Genomic DNA, 22,012 nt, shown 5'->3' on the forward strand with positions numbered 1-22,012 from the left:
CCTGCATTATATTTTTTAACTGCATTGTTGGTTAGGGGCTCGTATATATAAACATTTCACTGTAAGCACATGTGATTTAATTTGATTTGAGATAGCAGACAGACAGCAGACAGACAGACAGACAGACAGACAGACAGACAGACAGACAGACAGACAGACAGACAGACCAAAGGCGTGTATAGAGCCAACTACATAGACTGAAGTCAGGCCACGTCAGTTCCGTAAGGGCCGAGCTTCATCTTTATTTTACAGAGCCGACTAAACAAACCTACTATTACTTATCAAGTCTCTAGTTGTCTGGTAACCTGACCTCATGTGCATTGACTGAATGTGCTGTCAGTGTTGGATGTGGGTGTACCTGGGGATGTCAGAGATTCAGGTAGACAGCTCTTGCTTGACTCTCTGGTTGGGTCAGCGCAATTGGGTCGGCAATGTTCAGTGGGGGTCCGATTCAGACTTAGAAAATTACACCTGTTTTCCAGACTTACCTTGAAGGTGTGTAACAGGCTTTGCAGGCGTGGTTGCCTTGTGCACACTGAATAAATATAATTAAACTGCTGAAAACCTTCCTCTTTGCTGGCCAACAGAATTTCTTGTGGAGTTTTCATTCAATGGAGTTTTCATTACATTTTATCTTAAGCCATCCCTTTAAATACGATGCACCTTTAATTATAATTTTGTGGACAGAATCACTGGAAAACATGGAGAGAACGGGGTCAGAAAATAGGGATCAATGAAAGAAACATATCTATGCATCTTTGTCTCTGTTTCAGAACCAACTGGTAGATTTAAAAATACTCTGATCTTGGAGATTATTGAGGCACATTTTGAGGTTAGAAAAGTATTGATAAATCAGTGGTTTGATTCATCCTGAAAGTTGTCATGTTCAAGTGCAATCCATGACATATTGGAAGGTGGAAGTGTACAATAGGGTTTGAACAATAGTCCTATAAACTCTAAAACTCACTAATCATAGAACAGTATGACAGCGGTCCAGTCGTTGTGAACCGTACACCAGGCTCCAGGTTTATCCTGCTACGTCTGAGTTCCAGGTTGATATAATTTTCAGTTTGCTTCCAGGTGGCAGGTTTCGCATTAGACTCCTGGGAGCACATTGAAATTCATCTAAAACAATTGCTATGTGCACAATCCCCTCCTCCAAACAGATTACTAATTTACCCAGCTCTTATCAATAGCTTCATTACTATGGTGTATCTGTAGACACCTCCACCACACCTTCATTAAAAAATCTGAAGACATGTATAACAGCTGAATAGCAGGTGAATAACAGGTGAATAGCAGGTGTATAGCAGGTGAATAGCAGGTGTATAGCAGGTGAATAACAGGTGTATAGCAGGTGAATAGCAGGTGTATAGCAGGTGTATAGCAGGTGTATAGCAGGTGAATAGCAGGTGAGTAACAGGTGTATAGCATGTGAATAGCAGGTGTATAACAGGTGTATATCAGGTGAATAGCAGGTGTATAACAGGTGTATATCAGGTGAATAGCAGGTGTATAGCAGGTGAATAGCAGGTGTATAACAGGTGTATAGCAGGTGTATAACAGGTGAATAGCAGGTGAATAACAGGTGTATAGCAGGTGTATAACAGGTGTATAGCAGGTGTATAACAGGTGAATAGCAGGTGAATAGCAGGTGTATAGCAGGTGAATAACAGGTGTATAACAGGTGTATAGCAGGTGTATAACAGGTGAATAGCAGGTGAATAGCAGGTGTATAGCAGCTGTATAGCAGGTGAATATCAGATGAATAACAGGTGTATAGCAGGTGAATAACAGGTGTATCGCAGGTGAATAGCAGGTGAATAACAGGTGTATAACAGGTGTATAACAGGTGAATAGCAGGTGAATAACAGGTGTATAACAGGTGAATAGCACTTTATTCATTGTAGGTCAAGAGAACAGTTCATAAAAAGGGAATTACGTTCCTTAACTAGTGTTGGAAATGGGACTTGGGTGACAAACAAAAGATGATAATACGAAAAGATGTCTCAAACCCCACATGAAAAAATACTATAGTTTACTATAGAATACTATATTACACACTGGAGTATACACTACTAAAGTGTGGGGTTACTTAGAAACATCCTTGTTTTTGAAAGAAAAGCAAATTAAAATAACATCAAATTGATCAGAAATACAGCGTAGACATTGTTAATGTTGTGAATGACTATTGTAGCTGGAAGTGGCAGATTTTTTTATGGAATATCTACATAGGTGTACAGAGGCCCATTATCAGCAACCATCACTCCTGTGTTCCAATGGCACATTGTGTTAGCTAGCCACACCTCTCCTGAACAGGTGTTCTACTCTGCTAGCCAGCACCTCTCCTGAACAGGTGTTCTACTCTGCCAGCCAACACCTCTCCTGAACAGGTGTTCTACTCTGCTAGCCACACCTCTCCTGAACAGGTGTTCTACTCTGCTAGCCAGCACCTCTCCTAAACAGGTGTTCTACTCTGCTAGCCAACACCTCTCCTGAACAGGTGTTCTACTCTGCTAGCCAGCACCTCTCCTAAACAGGTGTTCTACTCTGCTAGCCAGCACCTCTCCTTAACAGGTGTTCTACTCTGCTAGCCAGCACCTCTCCTAAACAGGTGTTCTACTCTGCTAGCCAGCACCTCTCCTAAACAGGTGTTCTAGTCTGCTAGACAGCACCTCTCCTAAACAGGTGTTCTACTCTGCCAGCCAGCACCTCTCCTAAACAGGTGTTCTACTCTGCTAGCCAGCACCTCTCCTGAACAGGTGTTCTACTCTGCTAGCCAGCACCTCTCCTAAACAGGTGTTCTACTCTGCCAGCCAACACCTCTCCTAAACAGGTGTTCTACTCTGCTAGCCAGCACCTCTCCTAAACAGGTGTTCTACTCTGCCAGCCAGCACCTCTCCTAAACAGGTGTTCTACTCTGCTAACCAGCACCTCTCCTAAACAGGTGTTCTACTCTGCTAGCCAGCACCTCTCCTAAACAGGTGTTCTACTCTGCCAGCCAGCACCTCTCCTAAACAGGTGTTCTACTCCCCTAGCCAGCACCTCACCTAAACAGGTGTTCTACTCTGCTAGCCAACACCTCTCCTAAACAGGTGTTCTACTCTGCTAGCCAGCACCTCTCCTAAACAGGTGTTCTACTCTGCCAGCCAGCACCTCTCCTAAACAGGTGTTCTACTCTGCTAGCCAGCACCTCTCCTAAACAGGTGTTCTACTCTGCTAGCCAGCACCTCTCCTAAACAGGTGTTCTACTCTGCCAGCCAGCACCTCTCCTAAACAGGTGTTCTACTCCCCTAGCCAGCACCTCACCTAAACAGGTGTTCTACTCTGCTAGCCAACACCTCTCCTAAACAGGTGTTCTACTCTGCTAGCCAGCACCTCACCTAAACAGGTGTTCTACTCTAAACAGGTGTTCTACTCTAAACAGGTGTTCTACTCTGCTAGCCCACACCTCTCCTAAACAGGTGTTCTACTCTAAACAGGTGTTCTACTCTAAACAGGTGTTCTACTCTGCTAGCCAACACCTCTCCTAAACAGGTGTTCTACTCTGCTAGCCAGCACCTCACCTAAACAGGTGTTCTAGTCTGCTAGCCAACACCTCTCCTAAACAGGTGTTCTAGTCTGCTAGCCAACACCTCTCCTAAACAGGTGTTCTACTCTGCTAGCCAACACCTCACCTAAACAGGTGTTCTAGTCTGCTAGCCAACACCTCTCCTAAACAGGTGTTCTACTCTGCTAGCCAACACCTCTCCTAAACAGGTGTTCTACTCTGCTAGCCAGCACCTCTCCTAAACAGGGGTTCTACTCTGCTAGCCAACACCTCTCCTAAACAGGTGTTCTACTCTGCTAGCCAACACCTCTCCTAAACAGGGGTTCTACTCTGCTAGCCAACACCTCTCCTAAACAGGTGTTCTACTCTGCTAGCCAACACCTCTCCTAAACAGGTGTTCTACTCTGCTAGCCAACACCTCTCCTAAACAGGGGTTCTACTCTAGTAGCCAACACCTCTCCTAAACAGGTGTGTGTTTCTTTTGCCTCCAGACTTACCTACCTACTACATAACAGTTAACTAACCCTGTTTTAAAGATGTGTATTCTTTATATTGTATTGTACTGTACTGACTCACTGACTGAGTGACTGTCTGCCTGTATGTCTGACTGAGTGACTGTCTGCCTGTATGTCTGACTGAGTGACTGTCTGCCTGTATGTCTGACTGAGTGACTGACTGCCTGAATGACTAACTGAATGACTGAGTGACTGACACTAATAATGTGTTTTAGGAAAATGAGGGATTGTGACTGACTGACTGATGTCTGTCTGTGTGTCTGGCTGACTGACTGTTTGACTGGCTGTCTGTATGTCTGACTGAGTAACTAACTGACTGACTGTCTGTCTCTGTGTTTCAGGACAGTGAGAGGTATATCTGGGGTTGTTTCTATGGTGACGGAGGCAGTGATTCTGTTGGATACCCATGATGCACCGGTACGATGCCTGAGTCGGAGACAGGTCTAGTAGCTCAGCACATCACTGTGGAGACCAGAGGAATAGTTGCTATGTGGTGTTCTCTCTGGCTTTCCCTCCTCCTATACCCTCTCTCCGTCTCTACAGCCAGATTACCCACAGTACTGCCAACAGGTAAATACAATCCTCTCTCTCTCTCTCTCTCTCTCTCTCTCTCTCTCTCTCTCTCTCTCTCTCTCTCTCTCTCTCTCTCTCTCTCTCTCTCTCTCTCTCTCTCTCTCTCTCTCTCTCTCTCTCTGTCTCTCTCTCTCTCTCTCTCTGTCTCTCTCGCTCTCGCTCTCGCTCTCTCTCTCTCTCTCTCTCTCTCTCTCTCTCTCTCTCTCTCTCTCTCTCTCTCTCTCGGCATGACGTAATAATGTACGTATTGCCAAAGCTTATTTAGGATATTTACAATATTAACGGGACAACAGTAACAACAATAACCAAGTGTCAAAATAACCATACATTGAACAATAACAATAAGCATAGAGGACATGTGCAGGATGATTGGTCTGCCAGACACTGCCAGGTTTTCCTGCGTCTATCCTTCTCAATGGCAAGGCTGTGCTCATTGAGCCTGTACGTTGTCAAGGTTTTTCTAAGGTTTTGAACAGTAACCATGGTCAAATACTTTGCTAAGGTGAATTTAGGGCCAGATAGCACTGCATTTTGCTTGTGCTTGTGTGTCCCAATAGGTAATGTAGTTTAGTTTTGACTGTTGTTGTAACTTGTTTTCTGATTGATTGGATGTTCTGGTCCTGAGGCTTCAGTGCGTTAGTAGAACAGGTTTGTGAACTCCCAGCCCCAGGACCAGCTGGGTGAGGAAACTCTTTTCTTTGCTCAGCTCTTGGCATTGCAGGGCTTGGTAATGATATGAGAGGGGGTCACTGTATTTTTAGATGTTTCCAAAACTTAATTGCTCTTTTTTGAGTTTGTATTATGAGTGGATATTGGCCTAATTCTGCCCTGCATTCATTGTTTGTAGTTTTCCTCTGGACGTGTAGGAGAATCTTACATAACTCTCCATGCAGGGTTTCAATGGGGTGTTTGTCTCCTTGGGTAAAATCTTGTTTTGCAAGTGGTTCCCACACCTTGCTGCTATAAAGTGCATTTTTATAGGTATTTCAATTTGAATTCATTTGTTAATGGTGTAGAATGCCCTGCGTTTTTTCTCTCTCAGTTCATTAACTTCCTCATTTTTGGTGCCCAGTAGAGCTTATATTTAAACCTCGGGAACTGTAGTGTGTACAGTACTCTATATATTTAAACCTAAGTAACTGTAGTGTGTACAGTACTCTACACATTTAAACCTAATAACTTGTAGTGTGTACAGTACTCTATATATATTTAAACCTCTGGAACTGTAGTCTGTGCAGTACTCTATATATTTAAACCTAAGTAATTGTAGTGTGTACAGTACTCTATATATTTAAACCTAAGTAACTGCAGTGTGTGCAGTACTCTACACATTTAAACCTAATAACTTGTAGTGTGTACAGTACTCTATATATTTAAACCTAAGTAACTGTATTGTGTACAGTACTCTATATATTTAAACCTAAGTAATTGTAGTGTGTGCAGTACTCTATATATTTAAACCTAAGTAATTGTAGTGTGTGCAGTACTCTATATATTTAAACCTAAGTAATTGTAGTGTGTGCAGTACTCTATATATTTAAACCTAAGTAATTGTAGTGTGTGCAGTACTCTATATATTTTGTACCAATTGAGAACTTTGGTCTAATTCCCTGAGATCTGGATCTTCTCTGAAAATGCATTATTTTAGTCTTTTTGGGGTTTACCGCCAGGGCCCAGGTCTGGCAGTTCTGCTCTAGCAGGTCCAGGCTCTGCTGTAGGCCATGTGCTGTGGGTGTTTACTGCCAGGGCCCAGGTCTGGTAGTACTGCTCTAGCAGGTCCAGGCTCTGCTGTAGGCCAGGGCCCAGGTCTGGCAGTACTGCTCTAGCAGGTCCAGGCTCTGCTGTAGGCCAGGTACTGTGGGTGTTTACCGCCAGGGCCCAGGTCTGGCAGTACTGCTCTAGCAGGTCCAGGCTCTGCTGTAGGCCAGGTACTGTGGGTGTTTACTGCCAGGGCCCAGGTCTGGCAGTACTGCTGTTGGCCATGTGCTGTGGGTGTTTACTGCCAGGACCCAGGTCTGGTAGTACTGCTCTAGCAGGTCCAGGCTCTGCTGTAGACCAGGTACTGTGGGGGTTTACCGCCAGGGCCCAGGTCTGGCAGTACTGCTCTAGCAGGTCCAGGCTCTGCTGTAGGCCAGGTACTGTGGGGGTTTACTGCCAGGGCCCAGGTCTGGTAGTACTGCTCTAGCAGGTCCAGGCTCTGCAGTAGACCATGTGCTGTGGGTGACAGCAGGCATAGGTCATCTGCCAAAAGAAGGCATTTAACTTCTGAATTGTGGAGACTAACACCAGGGGCTGAGGATTTTTCTAGAATTGTAGCAAATTTGTTGACATAAATATTGAAGAGTTCAGGGCTCAGATTACAACCCTGACGAAGGCCCCGCCCCTGACGAAGGCCCCGCCCCTGACGAAGGCCCCGCCCCTGGCGAAGGCCCCGCCCCTGGTTAAAGAATTCTGTTATTTTCTTGCCCGTTTTAATGCTGCATGTATACATTGATTTAATGATGACATATGTTTTACCCCCTACACCACTTTCAATAACTTTGTAGAACAGTCCTGTATGCCAAATAGAATCAAATTATTTTTGGAAGTCGATAAAGCAAGGTTATATTTTGGTATTATTTTGGTGGACATTGTCATCTATCAGGGTGTGTAGGGTGTAAATATGATCAGTTGTGTGATGTTTTGGTATAAATCCAATTTGTCTTTTACTCAAGACATTGTGCTTATTAAGGAAGTTTAGAACTCTTACATTTATAATACTACAGAAAACCTTCCCCAGGTTACTGTTCACACAAAACCCTCTGTTCTTTTGTCAAATTTGTCTAATTTCTTAAAGATTGGGGTTATGAGTCCTTGATGACAGGTAAATAACCTTCCCTCAGGATCAAATCAAACAGTTTTAATATAGCCAATTGAAATGTTCAGCATCCCATTTAGGATGCCATCAGGTCCGCATGCTTTTTAAAATTTGAGTCTGAAGTTTCTTATAGAGCTCCTGGTCAATAATTTGGGAGTCCAATTTATTATCATTGTCCTTTATAGCTTTTTCTAATCCATTCAACTACTCATGAATTTGCCATTATGCTGTGTTTGCACTAATTTGAACAGTGTTGTAGAGTGTTGTACTTGGGTTGTCCATGTGTCACCATTTTGTATCGCTAATTCCTCTAGTTCAGATTTTGTATAGTTTTTTCCAATTTTGTTTGTGTTTATGGACTCCTCAATTAGTGTCAGCTGCTTGCTGTTGTACTGTGCTTTTGTTGGTTCTGAATGTTACATTTATAGAGTTTTAAAGTCTCACAGTAATGAAGGAGTAATTCACCATTATTTGGGTTTGTGCTTTTGCTTTGACTGTGTTCTAAGTTTTGTCCTTATAATTTTACAATCTGCATCAAATTAGTTGTCATCCGTGATATTTTTTATTTATATTTTGGATAAATTTCAGTTGTGCTTCTTTTGCCGTTTGCCTGAATATATAGTTGATGTTTTTTACTGCTTGATTGATGCCTTCTTCACTGTGAGTGGATGTGGTACCTGAATATATAGTTGATGTTTTTTACTGCTTGATTGATGCCTTCTTCACTGTGAGTGGATGTGGTACCTGAATATATAGTTGATGTTTTTTACTGCTTGATTGATGCCTTCTTCACTGTGAGTGGATGTGGGATCCAGAAAGTTGTGTTGTGTTTAGAGTGTTCAGAGTTTATTTTATTTATTTATTTTATTTCACCTTTATTTAACCAGGTAGGCCAGTTGAGAACAAGTTCTCATTTGCAACTGCGACCTGGCCAAGATAAAGCATAGCAGTGTGAACAGACAACACAGAGTTACACATGGAGTAAACAATTAACAAGTCAATAACACAGTAGAAAAAAAAAAATGGGCAGTCTATATACAATGTGTGCAAAAGGCATGAGGAGGTAGGCGAATAATACAATTTTGCAGATTAACACTGGGGTGATAAATTATCAGATGGTCATGTACAGGTAGAGATATTGGTGTGCAAAAGAGCAGAAAGGTAAATAAATAAATAAAATAAAAAACAGTATAAAAACAGTATGGGAATGAGGTAGGTGAAAATGGGTGGGCTAGTTACCAATAGACTATGTACAGCTGCAGCGATCGGTTAGCTGCTCGGATAGCTGATGTTTGAAGTTGGTGAGGGAGATAAAAGTCTCCAACTTCAGCGATTTTTGCAGTTCGTTCCAGTCACAGGCAGCAGAGTACTGGAACGAAAGGCGGCCAAATGAGGTGTTGGCTTTAGGGATGATCAGTGAGATACACCTGCTGGAGCGTGTGCTACGGATGGGTGTTGCCATCGTGACCAGTGAACTGAGATAAGGCGGAGCTTTACCTAGCATGGACTTGTAGATGACCTGGAGCCAGTGGGTCTGGCGACGAATATGTAGCGAGGGCCAGCCGACTAGAGCATACAAGTCGCAGTGGTGGGTGGTATTAGGTGCTTTGGTGACAAAACGGATGGCACTATGATAGACTGCATCCAGTTTGCTGAGTAGAGTGTTGGAAGCCATTTTGTAGATGACATCGCCGAAATCGAGGATCGGTAGGATAGTCAGTTTTACTAGGGTAAGCTTGGCGGCGTGAGTGAAGGAGGCTTTGTTGCGGAATAGAAAGCCGACTCTTGATTTGATTTTCGATTGGAGATGTTTGATGTGAGTCTGGAAGGAGAGTTTGCAGTCTAGCCAGACACCTAGGTACTTATAGATGTCCACATATTCAAGGTCGGAACCATCCAGGGTGGTGATGCTAGTCGGGCATGCGGGTGCAGGCAGCGATCTGTTGAAAAGCATGCATTTGGTTTTACTCGCGTTTAAGAGCAGTTGGAGGCCACGGAAGGAGTGCTGTATGGCATTGAAGCTCGTTTGGAGGTTAGATAGCACAGTGTCCAATGACGGGCCGAAAGTATATAGAATGGTGTCGTCTGCGTAGAGGTGGATCAGGGAATCGCCCGCAGCAAGAGCAACATCATTGATATATACAGAGAAAAGAGTCGGCCCGAGAATTGACCCTGTGGCACCCCCATAGAGACTGCCAGAGGACCGGACAGCATGCCCTCCGATTTGACACACTGAACTCTGTCTGCAAAGTAATTGGTGAACCAGGCAAGGCAGTCATCCGAGAAACCGAGGCTATTGAGTCTGCCGATAAGAATATGGTGATTGACAGAGTCGAAAGCCTTGGCGAGGTCGATGAAGACGGCTGCACAGTACTGTCTTTTATCGATGGCGGTTATGATATTGTTTAGTACCTTGAGCGTGGCTGAGGTGCACCCGTGACCGGCTCGGAAACCAGATTGCACAGCGGAGAAGGTACGGTGGGATTCGAGATGGTCAGTGACCTGTTTGTTGACTTGGCTTTCGAAGACCTTAGATAGGCAGGGCAGGATGGATATAGGTCTATAGCAGTTTGGGTCCAGGGTGTCTCCGCCTTTGAAGAGGGGATGACTGCGGCAGCTTTCAATCCTTGGGGATCTCAGACGATATGAAAGAGAGGTTGAACAGGCTGGTAATAGGGGTTGCGACAATGGCGGCAGATAGTTTCAGAAATAGAGGGTCAGATTGTCAAGCCCAGCTGATTTGTACGGGTCTAGGTTTTGCAGCTCTTTCAGAACGTCTGCTATCTGGATTTGGGTAAAGGAGAACCTGGAGAGGCTTGGGCGAGGAGCTGCGGGGCGGAGCTGTTGGCCGAGGTTGGAGTAGCCAGGCGGAAGGCATGACCAGCCGTTGAGAAGTGCTTATTGAAGCTTTCGATAATCGTGGATTTATCGGTGGAGACCGTGTTACCTAGCCTCAGTGCAGTGGGCAGCTGGGAGGAGGTGCTCTTGTTCTCCATGGACTTCACAGTGTCCCAGAACTTTTGGAGTTGGAGCTACAGGATGCAAACTTCTGCCTGAAGAAGCTGGCCTTAGCTTTCCTGACTGACTGCGTGTATTGGTTCCTGACTTCCCTGAACAGTTGCATATCACGGGGGCTATTCGATGCTATTGCAGTCCGCCACAGGATGTTTTTGTGCTGGTCGAGGGCAGTCAGGTCTGGAGTGAACCAAGGGCTGTATCTGTTCTTGGTTCTGCATTTTTTGAACGGAGCATGCTTATCTAAAATGGTGAGGAAGTTACTTTTAAAGAATGACCAGGCATCCTCAACTGACGGGATGAGGTCAATGTCCTTCCAGGATACCCGGGCCAGGTCGATTAGAAAGGCCTGCTCACAGAAGTGTTTTAGGGAGCGTTTGACAGTGATGAGGGTGGTCGTTTGACTGCGGCTCCGTGGCGGATACAGGCAATGAGGCAGTGATCGCTGAGATCCTGGTTGAAGACAGCGGAGGTGTATTTGGAGGGCCAGTTGGTCAGGATGACGTCTATGAGGGTGCCCTTGTTTACAGAGTTAGGGTTGTACCTGGTGGGTTCCTTGATGATTTGAGTGAGATTGAGGGCATCTAGCTTACATTGTAGGACTGCCGGGGTGTTAAGCATATCCCAGTTTAGGTCACCTAACAGAACAAACTCTGAAGCTAGATGGGGGGCGATCAATTCACAAATGGTGTCCAGGGCACAGCTAGGAGCTGAGGGTGGTCGGTAGCAGGCGGCAACAGTGAGAGACTTATTTCTGGAGAGGGTAATTTTCAAAATTAGTAGTTCGAACTGTTTGGGTATGGACCTGGAAAGTATGACATTACTTTGCAGGCTATCTCTGCAGTAGACTGCAACTCCGCCCCCTTTGGTAGTTCTATCTTGACGGAAGATGTTATAATTGGGTATGGAAATCTCTGAATTTTTGGTGGCCTTCCTGAGCCAGGATTCAGACACAGCAAGGACATCAGGGTTAGCAGAGTGTGCTAAAGCAGTGAGTAAAACAAACTTAGGGAGGAGGCTTCTGATGTTGACATGCATAAAACCAAGGCTTTTTCGATCACAGAAGTCAACAAATGAGGGTACCTGGGGACATGCAGGGCCTGGGTTTACCTCCATATCACCCGCGGAACAGAGAAGGAGTAGTATGAGGGTGCGGCTAAAGGCTATCAAAACTGGTCGCCTAGAGCGTTGGGGGCAGAGGATAAGAGGAGCAGGTTTCTGGGCATGGTAGAATATATTCAGGGCATAATGCGCAGACAGGGGTATGGTGGGGTGCGGGTACAGCGGAGGTAAGCCCAGGCACTGGGTGATGATGAGACAGGTTGTATCTCTGGACATGCTGGTTGTAATGGGTGAGGTCACTGCATGTGTGGGAGGTGGGACAAAGGAGGTAACAGGGGTATGCAGAGTGGGTCTAGGGGCTCCATTGTGAACTAAAACAATTATAACTAACCTGAACAACAGTATACAAGGCATATTGACATCTGAGAGAGACATACAGCGAGGCATACAGTAATCACAGGTGTTGAATTTGGAAAGCTAGCTAAAAACAGTAGGCGAGGCTAATCCGCTAGCACAACAAACAGCAGGTAAAATGGCGTTGACTAGGCAACAGGGCCGACAGGTAAGACAAACAAGCAGAAAGGAGTACCGTGATTAATGGACAGTCCAGCGTGCGTCAGCTATGTAGCCAATAGATCAGTGTCCAGGGGGCAGCGGTGGATGGGCAGGGGGGCTGGGCTGGCGAGTGTTATCCAGGTTTTTTTTTTTAAACTAACAATGACTAACTAGCTTGTAGCTAGTTAGCTGGTTAGCGTCTGGAGGTTCTTGAGTGTGTCATAAAAATAAAAATAAGAGTAAAAGTAACAGCGATTCCGTATCACATTGGGTGAGGCAGGTTTCCGGAAGGTATAAACAAATTAAAAATCAAAAAGAGATAGAAAGTAAATGGGGTCAGAGAATGATTGGGACGCGGTGGTTCAGACGGTTAGCAGGCCTGTGCTAACAAGCTAACAGTTCGTAGGCCCGAGCTAGACAAGGTAGCAGTTAGCGGACCGGAGCTTGACAAGCTAGCCGTTAGCAGGCCGAATTAGCAAGCAGGGAGATAGCGAGGGCTAGAGAGTTAACCTTTGGGGACGTCGCGATGGGGTGAGTCTGTTTATTCCTCTTCATGCGGTGAGCTGGAGATACAGCGATTCAGAAAGCTCGCGGGCCTTGGCCAGCAGATGGATCTTTGGCGATGTCGCAGCGGAAAAGCCTGTTGAAACCCCTCGGACGATTATGTCGGCGGACCAGTCGTGATGGATCGGCGGGGCTCCGTGTCGGCAGTAGAGGGTCAGTAGAGGGTCCAGGCCAATTGGCAAATTAGGTATTTTTGGACCTCTTCAGCAAGTCGGGAGATGGGCTTAGCTCGAGGCTAGCTCCAGGCTAACTGGTGCTTGCTCTGGGACAGAGACGTTAGCCAGGAGTAGCCACTCGGATTGCAGCTAGCTATTTACGATGATCCGGTATAAAGGTTCAGAGCTTGCGGTAGGAATCCGGAGATGTGGTAGAGAAAAAGCAGTCTGATATGCTTTGGGTAGATGTCGCGCTGGTGTCCTAGTTAGCGTTGAAGACCGCTAGCAGTGGCTAGCTAGTAGCTAGTTAGCGGCTAGCTTCTGATGAGGGTTCAGATTCTAAAGTATAGAAAAAGCAGATCCGTACCACATTGGGGGATGCGGGTTGCAGGAGAGTATATTCAGCACTATACAGGACGGGACAAGACAAAACACACGTCCGACTGCTACGCCATCTTGGAAGAGAGCAAGTGTTCAGAGTGTTCAGAGTGTTTGGATATTTTGGGTACAGGATGCTTTCTGGTATTCTTCTGTGCTGTTTTGGGCCCATCTGTAGGAATTTCTGATGTTGTCCAGCTTACTGGGCTGTGACGGTGTGGTTGTTTAATAAAAATCAACAAATTACTGGGAAGATTAAACTACCAACGGGACATTAAAAACTGTAACATCTTATGCTTCACGGAGTCGCGGCTGAACGACGACAACATCAACATACAGCTGGCTGGTTATACGATGTACCGGCAGGATAGAACAGTGGCGTCTGGTAAGACAAGGGACAGCGGTCTATGTATTTTTGTGAACAACAGCTGGCGCACCATATCTAAGGAAGTCTAGAGCTATTGCTCGCCTGAGGTAGAGTATCTCAAGATAAGCTGTAGACCACACTACCTACCGATAGAGTTTTCATCTGTATTCTTTGTAGCTGTTCACGTACCACCACAGTCAGAGGCACTAAGACATCATTGAATGAGCTGTATTCCGCCGTAAGCAAACAAGAAACCGCTCACCCAGAGGAGGCGCTCCGAGTAGCTGTGGACTTTAATGCAGGGAAACTTAAATCAGTTTGACCAAATTTCTATCAGCATGTTAAATGTGCAACCAGAGGAAAAGGACTCTGGACCACCTAGACTCCACACACAGAGACGCATACAATGCTCTCCCTCACCCTCCATTTGGCAAATCTGACCATAATTCCATCCTCCTGGTTCCTGCTTACAAGCAAAAATTAAAGCAGGAAGCACCAGTGACGAGATAAATAAAAGTGGTATAAGTAAATAATAATAAGTAAATAAGTGCATCGATGACGTCGTCCCCACATTGACTGTACGTACATACCCCAACCAGAAGCAATGGGTTACAGGTAGTATCCGCACTGAGCTAAAGGCTAGAGCTGCCGCTTTCAAGGAGCGGGACTCTAACCCGGAAGCTTATAAGAAATCCTGCTATGCCGTCGGATGAACCATCAAACAGGCAAAGCGCCAATACAGGACTAAGATCGAATTGTACTACACCGGCTCTGAGGCTCGTCAGATGTGGCAGGGCCTGCAAACCATTACAGACTACAAAGGGAAGCACAGCCGAGAGCTGCCCAGTGACATGAGACTACCAGACGAGCTAAACTACTTCTATGCTCGCTTCGAGGCAAATAACAAACATACATGAGAGCACCAGCTGTATCGGAAGACTGTGATTACGCTCTGCGCAGCCAATGTGAGTAAGACCTTTAGACAGGTCAACATTCACAAGGCCGCAGGGCCAGAAGGATTACCAGGACGTGTACTGCGAGCATGTACTGACCAATTAGCAAGTGTCTTCACTGTCATTTTCAACCTCTCCCTGTCAAGGGTCTGTAATACCAACATGTTTCAAGCAGACCACCATAGTCCCTGTGCCCAAGATCACTAAGGTAACCTGCCTAAATGATTACCGCCCCGTGGCACTCACGTCTGTAGCCATGAAGTGCTTTGAACGGCTGGTCATGGCTCACATCAACACCATTATCCCAGAAACCCTAGACCCACTCCAATTTGCATACCACCCCAACAGATCCACTGATGATGCAATCTCTATTGCACTCCACACTGCCCTTTCCCACCTGGACAAAAGGAACACCTATGTGAGAATGCTGTTCATTGACTAGAGCTCAGCTTTCAACACCATAGTGCCCTCAACGCTCATCAATAAGCTAAGGACCCTGGTCTAAACACCTCTCGCTGCAACTGGATCCTGGACTTCCTGACGGGCCACCCAGGTGGTAAGGGTAGGTAACAACACATCCGCCACTCTGATCCTCAACACAGGGGCCTCTCAAGGGTGCGTTCTCATTCCCCTCCTGTACTCCCTGTTCACTCATGCTGATACTCAACACAGGGGCCCCTCATGGCTGCGTGCTCAGTCCCCTCCTGTACTCCCTGTTCACTCATGCTGATACTCAACACAGGGCCCCTCATGGCTGCGTGCTCAGTCCCCTCCTGTACTCCCTGTTCACTCATGCTGATACTCAACACAGGGGCCCCTCATGGCTGCGTGCTCAGTCCCCTCCTGTACTCCCTGTTCACTCATGCTGATACTCAACACAGGGGCCCCTCATGGCTGCGTGCTCAGTCCCCTCCTGTACTCCCTGTTCACTCATGCTGATACTCAACACAGGGGCCCCTCATGGCTGCGTGCTCAGTCCCCTCCTGTACTCCCTGTTAACTCATGATTGCACAGCCAGGCACGACTCCAACACCATCATTACATTTGCCGATGACACAACAGTAGGACTGATCACCGACAACAACGAGACAGTCTATAGGAAGGAGGTCAGAGACCTGACCGGGTGGTACCAGAATAACAACCTATCCCTCAACGTGATCAAGACAAAGGAGATGATTGTGGACTACAGGAAAAAGAGGACAGAGCAAGCCCCCATTCTCATCAACGTCGCTGCAGTGGAGCAGGTTGAGAGCTTCAAGTTCCTTGGTGTCCACATCACCAACAAACTAACATGGTCCAAGCTAGAGGTTGACCGATTAATCGTAATGCCCGATTTAAATAGGGCCGATTTCAAGTTTTCATAACAATCGGTAATCGGCATATTTGGACACCGATCATGGCCGATTACATTGTACTCCACGAGGAGACTGCGTGGCAGGCTGACTACCTGTTATGCAGCAAGTAGCCAAGGTAAGGTGCTAGCTAGCATTAAACTTATCTTATAAAAAACTATAAATCTTAACATAATCACTAGTTAACTACACATGGTTGATGATATTACTAGTTCATTTAGCTTCTTCTGCATTGCATATAATCGATGCGGTGCCTGTTAATTTATTATTGAATCATAGCCTACCTTGACAAACGGGTGATTTTACAAGCTCATTCTCGAAAAAAGCACTGTCGTTGCACCAATGTGTACCTAACCATAAACATCAACGCCTTTCTTAAAATCAATACACAAGTATATACTTATAAACCTGCATATTTAGTTAAAAGAAATTCAAGTTAGCAGGCCATATCAAACTATGGAAATTGTGTCACTTCTCTTGCGTTCTTGCACGCAGAGTCAGGGTATATGCAACAGTTTGGGCCGCCTGGCTCGTTGCAAACGGAATTTTACGTAATTATGACATAACATTGAAGGTTGTGCAATGTAACAGGAATATTTAGACTTATGGATGCCACCCATTAGATAAAATACGGAACGGTTCCGTATTTCACTGAAAGAATAAACGTTTTATTTGTGAAATTATAGTTCCCGGATTTTACCATATTAATGACCTAAGGCTCGTATTTCTGTGTGTTATTATGTTATAATTAAGTCTATGATTTGATAGAGCTCTCTGACTGAGCGGTGGTAGGCAGCAGCATGCTCATAAGCATTCATTCAAACCAAACTTTTGTGTGTTTGCCAGCAGCTCTTCGCAATGCTTGAAGCATTGCGCTGTTTATGACTTCAAGCCTATCAACTCCCGGGATTAGGCTGGTGTAACCGATGTGAAATGGCTAGCTAGTTAGCGGGGCACGGCTTTTGTGGAGCGATGGGTAACGATGCTTCGAGGGTGGCTGTTGTCGAAGTCTTCCTGGTTCGCACCCAGGTAGGGGCGAGGAGAGGGATGGAAGCTATACTGTTACACTGGCAATACTAAAGTGCCTATAAGAACATCCAATAGTCAAAGGTTAATGAAATACAAATGGTATAGAGAGAAATAGTCCTATAAATACTATATTAACTACAACCTAAAACTTCTTACCTGGGAATATTGAAGACTCATGTTAAAAGGAACGACCAGCTTTCTTACATGGCACATATTGCACTTTTACTTTCTTCTACAACCCTTTGGTTTTGCATTATTTAAACCAAATTGAACATGTTTCATTATTTATTTGAGGCTAAATTGATTTTATTGATGTATTATATTAAGTTAAAATACAAGTGTTCATTCAGTATTGTTGTAATTGTCATTATTACAAATAAATAAATACATTTAAAAATATCGGCATCAGCTTTTTTTGGTCCTCCAATAATCGGTATCGGTATCGGCATTGAAAAATCACATTTGGTCGACCTCTAGTCCAAGCACACCCCAACAGTTTTGAAGCGGGCACTACAAAACCTATTACCCCTCAGGAATAGGTTTTGTCCTCAGATCCTCAAAAGGTTCTACAGCTGCAACATCGAGAGCATCCTGACTGGTTGCATCACTGCCTGGTATGGCAACTGCTCGGCCTCCGACCGCAGGGCACTACAGAGGGTAGTGCGTACAGTCCAGTACATCACTGGGCCAAGCTTCCTGCCATCCAGGACCTCTATACCAGGTGGTGTCAGAGGAAGGCCCTAAAAATGGTCAAAGACTCCAGCCACCCTAGTCATAGACTGTTCTCTCTGCTACCCAGACTATTTGCATTCCCACCCCCCTCCCCACCACTGCTACTCTCTGTTGTCATCTATGCAAAGTCACTTTAATAACTCTACCTAAATGTAGACCTCAACTAACCGGTGCCCCCACACATTCTGTACCTACACCCCCCTGTAAATATTGTTATTATTTTTTACTGCTGCTCTTTAATTACTTGTTAATTTTATCTCTTATTCTTATTCTTTGAAACTGCACTGTTGGTTAAGGGTATGTGACTAATACAATTTGATTTGTTTCCATGCCTGTTCTTTTGAGGAACAAGGTCATTTGACTGTGATCAGACAGAGGTGTTAGTGGCTTGATGGTGAATGAGCTGAGAGAGGAAGGGTCAATGTCTGTGATCATATGGTCTTCTGCGCTGTGGCCGAGAGGTGAGCAATAGATGAATCTCCTCAAAGAGTCCCACCGTAACCTGCCATTGACAAAGTACAGACCCAGACTGCAACAGATCCCTTCCGTGGTTGTTGACGGTGCTGTCACTGTTGTTTCTATGGGGGAGATGAAGACAGTTAGAAACAGGCCTGTAATAACACATTTGTGTTCTCTCTCTCTCTCTCTTTCTTTCTGTAACGGCTCTCGTTTGTAGAAGGAGACCAAGGCGCAGCGTTGTAGGCGTACATCGTATTTTTATTCACGACACCAAACAAACTAACAAAGACAAAAACCGAACGCACACAGTACTGTCAGGCTAAGATACTAAACCGAAAACAAGATCCCACAATACCCAAAAGGAAAATGACGACTTATATGTGATCCCCAATCAGAGACAACAATAGACAGCTGCCTCTGATTGGGAACCACACACACACACACACACACACACACACACACGGCCAAAAACAAAGAAATAGAAAACATAGACTTTCCCACCCGAGTCACACCCTGACCTTTCTTTCTTTCTTTCCTTCTTTCTTTCTTTCGCGCTCTCCCTTTCTCTCTTATAGATGTACAAAAGGGACAATAAATTAACATACTGTAAATATGAGTCATATTTACAATGGTGTTTGTTCTTCAGTGGTTGCCCTATCCTTGTGGTAACAGGTCACACATCGTGCTGCTGTGATTGCACACTGTGGTAGATATGGGAGTTGGGTTTGTTTTCTAATTCTTTGTGGGTCTGTGTAATCTGAGGGAAATATGTGTCTCTAATTTGGTCATACATTTGGCAGGAGGTTCTGTTTATTTTTTATTTATTTCCAATGTGTCAAGTAATTATCTTTTTGTTTTCTCATGATTTGGTCGCTCTCGCTCTCTTTCTGTGTTGTGTGTTTCTAGACCGGTACAGACCCCAGAGTGTTTCTAGACCGGTACAAAACTCAGTGTGTTTCTAGACTGGTACAGACCTCAGTGTGTTTCTAGACTGGTACAGACCTCAGTGTGTTTCTAGACCGGTACAGACCTCAGTGTGTTTCTAGACTGGTACAGACCTCAGCGTGTTTCTAGACTGGTACAGACCTCAATGTGTTTCTAGACTGGTACAGACCTCAGTGTGTTTCTAGACCGGTACAGACCTCAGTGTGTTTCTAGATCGGTACAGGCCTCAGTGTGTTTCTAGATCGGTACAGACCTCAGTGTGTTTCTAGACCGGTACAGACCTCAGTGTGTTTCTAGATCGGTACAGACCCCAGTGTGTTTCTAGACTGGTACAGACCTCAGTGTGTTTCTAGACCGGTACAGACCTCAGTGTGTTTCTAGACCGGTACAGACCTCAGTGTGTTTCTAGATCGGTACAGACCTCAGTGTGTTTCTAGACCGGTACAGACCTCAGTGTGTTTCTAGACCGGTACAGACCCCAGTGTGTTTCTAGACCGGTACAGACCTCAGTGTGCTAGAAGCTTCTGATAGGCTAATTGACATAATTTGAGTTAATTGGAGCTGTGCCTGTGGATGTATTTCAAGGCCTACCTTCAAACTCAGTGCCTATTTGCTTGACATCATGGGAAAATCAATAGAAATCAGCTAAGACCTCCGAAAAAAAATGGTCTGGTTCACAGGTCTGGTTCATCATTGGGAGCCATTTCCAAACACCTGAAGGTACCACGTTCATCTGTACAAACAATAGTACGCAAGTATAAACTCCATGGGACCACGCAGCCGTCATACCGCTCAGGAAGGAGACGCGTTCTGTGTCCTAGAGATGAGCGTACTTTGGTGCGAAAAGTGCAAATCAATCCCAGAACAACAGCAAAGGACCTTGTGAAGATGCTGGAGGAAACAGGTACAAAAGTATCTATATCCACAGTAAAAACAAGTCCTATATCGACATAACCTGAAAGGCCGCTCAGCAAGGAAGAAGCCACTGCTCCAAAACCGTTTGGTCTACTCTCTTCTGTACCATCAGAACCCTCCAGTTGGGTCTACTATCTGCTCTACCATCAGAACCCTCCAGTTGGGTCCACTATCTGCTCTACCATCAGAACCCTCCAGTTGGGTCCACTATCTGCTCTACCATCAGAACCCTCCAGTTGGGTCCACTATCTGCTCTACCATCAGAACCCTCCAGTTGGGTCCACTATCTGCTCTACCATCAGATCCCTCCAGTTGGGTCCACTATCTGCTCTACCATCAGAACCCTCCAGTTGGGTCCACTATCTGCTCTACCATCAGAACCCTCCAGTTGGGTTTACTATCTGCTCTACCATCAGAACCCTCCAGTTGGGTCCACTATCTGCTCTACCATCAGAACCCTCCAGTTGGGTTTACTCTCTGCTCTACCATCAGAACCCTCCAGTTGGGTTTACTCTCTGCTCTACCATCAGAACCCTCCAGTTGGGTTCACTATCTGCTCTACCATCAGAACCCTCCAGTTGGGTTTACTTTCTGCTCTACCATCAGAACCCTCCAGTTGGGTTTACTTTCTGCTCTACTGTTTTAACTCACAGGCCCACAATATTCCAGTGGTCTTTCTAAACCTTTCAAATTAATGAACTGTCACACGGCGACACCTGGTCTCTCTCTCTCTCTTTTTCTTTCTCTCTCTCCCTCTCTCCTCCAATCCTCCCCCTCTCTCCTCCAATCCTCCCCCTCTCTCCTCCAATCCTCCCCCTCTCTCCTCCAATCCTCTCTCTCTCTCCTCCAATCCTCTCTCTCTCTCTCTCTCCCCCTCCCCCCTCTCTCTCTCTCTCTCTCTCTCTCTCTCTCTCTCGCTCTCTCTCTCCCTCTCTCCAATCCTCTCTCTCTCTCTCTCTCTCTCTCTGTCTCTCTCTCTCTCTCCCTCTCCTCCAATCCTCTCTCTCTCTCTCTCTCTCTCTCTCTCTCTCTCTCTCTCTCTCTCCTCCAATCCTCTCCCTCTCTCCTCCAATCCTTTCTCTCTCTCATCCAGTCCTCTCCTTCTCCTCCAATCCTCTCTCTCTCTCTCTCTCTCTCTGTCTCTCTGTCTCTCTCTCTCTCTCTGTCTCTCTCTCTCTCTCTCTCTCTCTCTCTCTCTATTTAACGTCTCTTTTCAGAATTTTGATCATTAGCGGGTGTCGGCCTAATTCTGCTCTGCATGCATTATTATTATTTTTGTAAAATAGTACACAGAGGATATTTTTTGCAGAATTCTGCATGCAGAGTCTCAATTGGGTGCTTGTCCCATTTGGTGAGTTGTTGGTTGATGAGTGAACCCCAGACCTCTCAACCATAGAGGACAATCACTTTGAAGTATTTTTAGCCTTAATTGGGATGTCAAATGTTATGTGTTCTCTCTCTCTCTGTCTCTCACTCTCTCTCTGTCTCTCTCTCTCTGTCTCTCTCTCTCTCTCTGTCTCTCTCTCTCTGTCTCTCTCTCTCTGTCTCTCTCTCTCTCTGTCTCTCTTTCTCTCTCTCTCTCTCTCTACTCTCTCTCTCTCTCTCTACTGTCTCTCTCTCTCTCTCTGTCTCTCTCTCTCTCTGTCTCTCTTTCTCTCTCTCTCTCTCTCTCTCTACTGTCTCTCTCTCTCTCTGTCTCTCTCTTTCTCTACTCTCTTGCTCTCTCTCTCTCTCTCTCTACTGTCTCTCTCTCTCTCTCTGTCTCTCTCTCTCTCTCTCTCTTAAACCCCAAACTCCCCTCTCCCTCTGTGTTAACATCTTCACATCCAGAGTGTGTGTGTGTGGGGGGGCTGACACGTCTAATATTAAACCCCAAACTCCCCCTCTCCCTCTGTGTTAACATCTTCACATCCAGAGTGGTGTGTGTGTGGGGGGCTGACACGTCTAATATTAAACCCCAAACTCCCCCTCTCCCTCTGTGTTAACATCTTCACATCCAGAGTGGTGTGTGTGGGGGGGGGGGGGGGGGCTGACAC

At 45.5% G+C, this 22,012-nt stretch overlaps 1 protein-coding gene across 1 annotated transcript in view; it reads left to right on the forward strand.

Moving 5' to 3' along the window:
* The window catches only part of fgfr3 (fibroblast growth factor receptor 3), a 231,061-nt gene that overhangs the window by 17,352 nt on the left and 191,697 nt on the right, over positions 1 to 22,012 (forward strand). Inside the window, 1 exon segment of the mRNA XM_065025045.1 lies at positions 4,407 to 4,635. Coding sequence (XP_064881117.1) covers positions 4,488 to 4,635 — 148 coding nt within the window. The 5' untranslated portion in view covers positions 4,407 to 4,487.

Source organism: Oncorhynchus nerka, linkage group LG12, assembly GCF_034236695.1.
Source record: "Oncorhynchus nerka isolate Pitt River linkage group LG12, Oner_Uvic_2.0, whole genome shotgun sequence".
In the NCBI taxonomy this organism is placed as follows: domain Eukaryota; kingdom Metazoa; phylum Chordata; class Actinopteri; order Salmoniformes; family Salmonidae; genus Oncorhynchus; species Oncorhynchus nerka.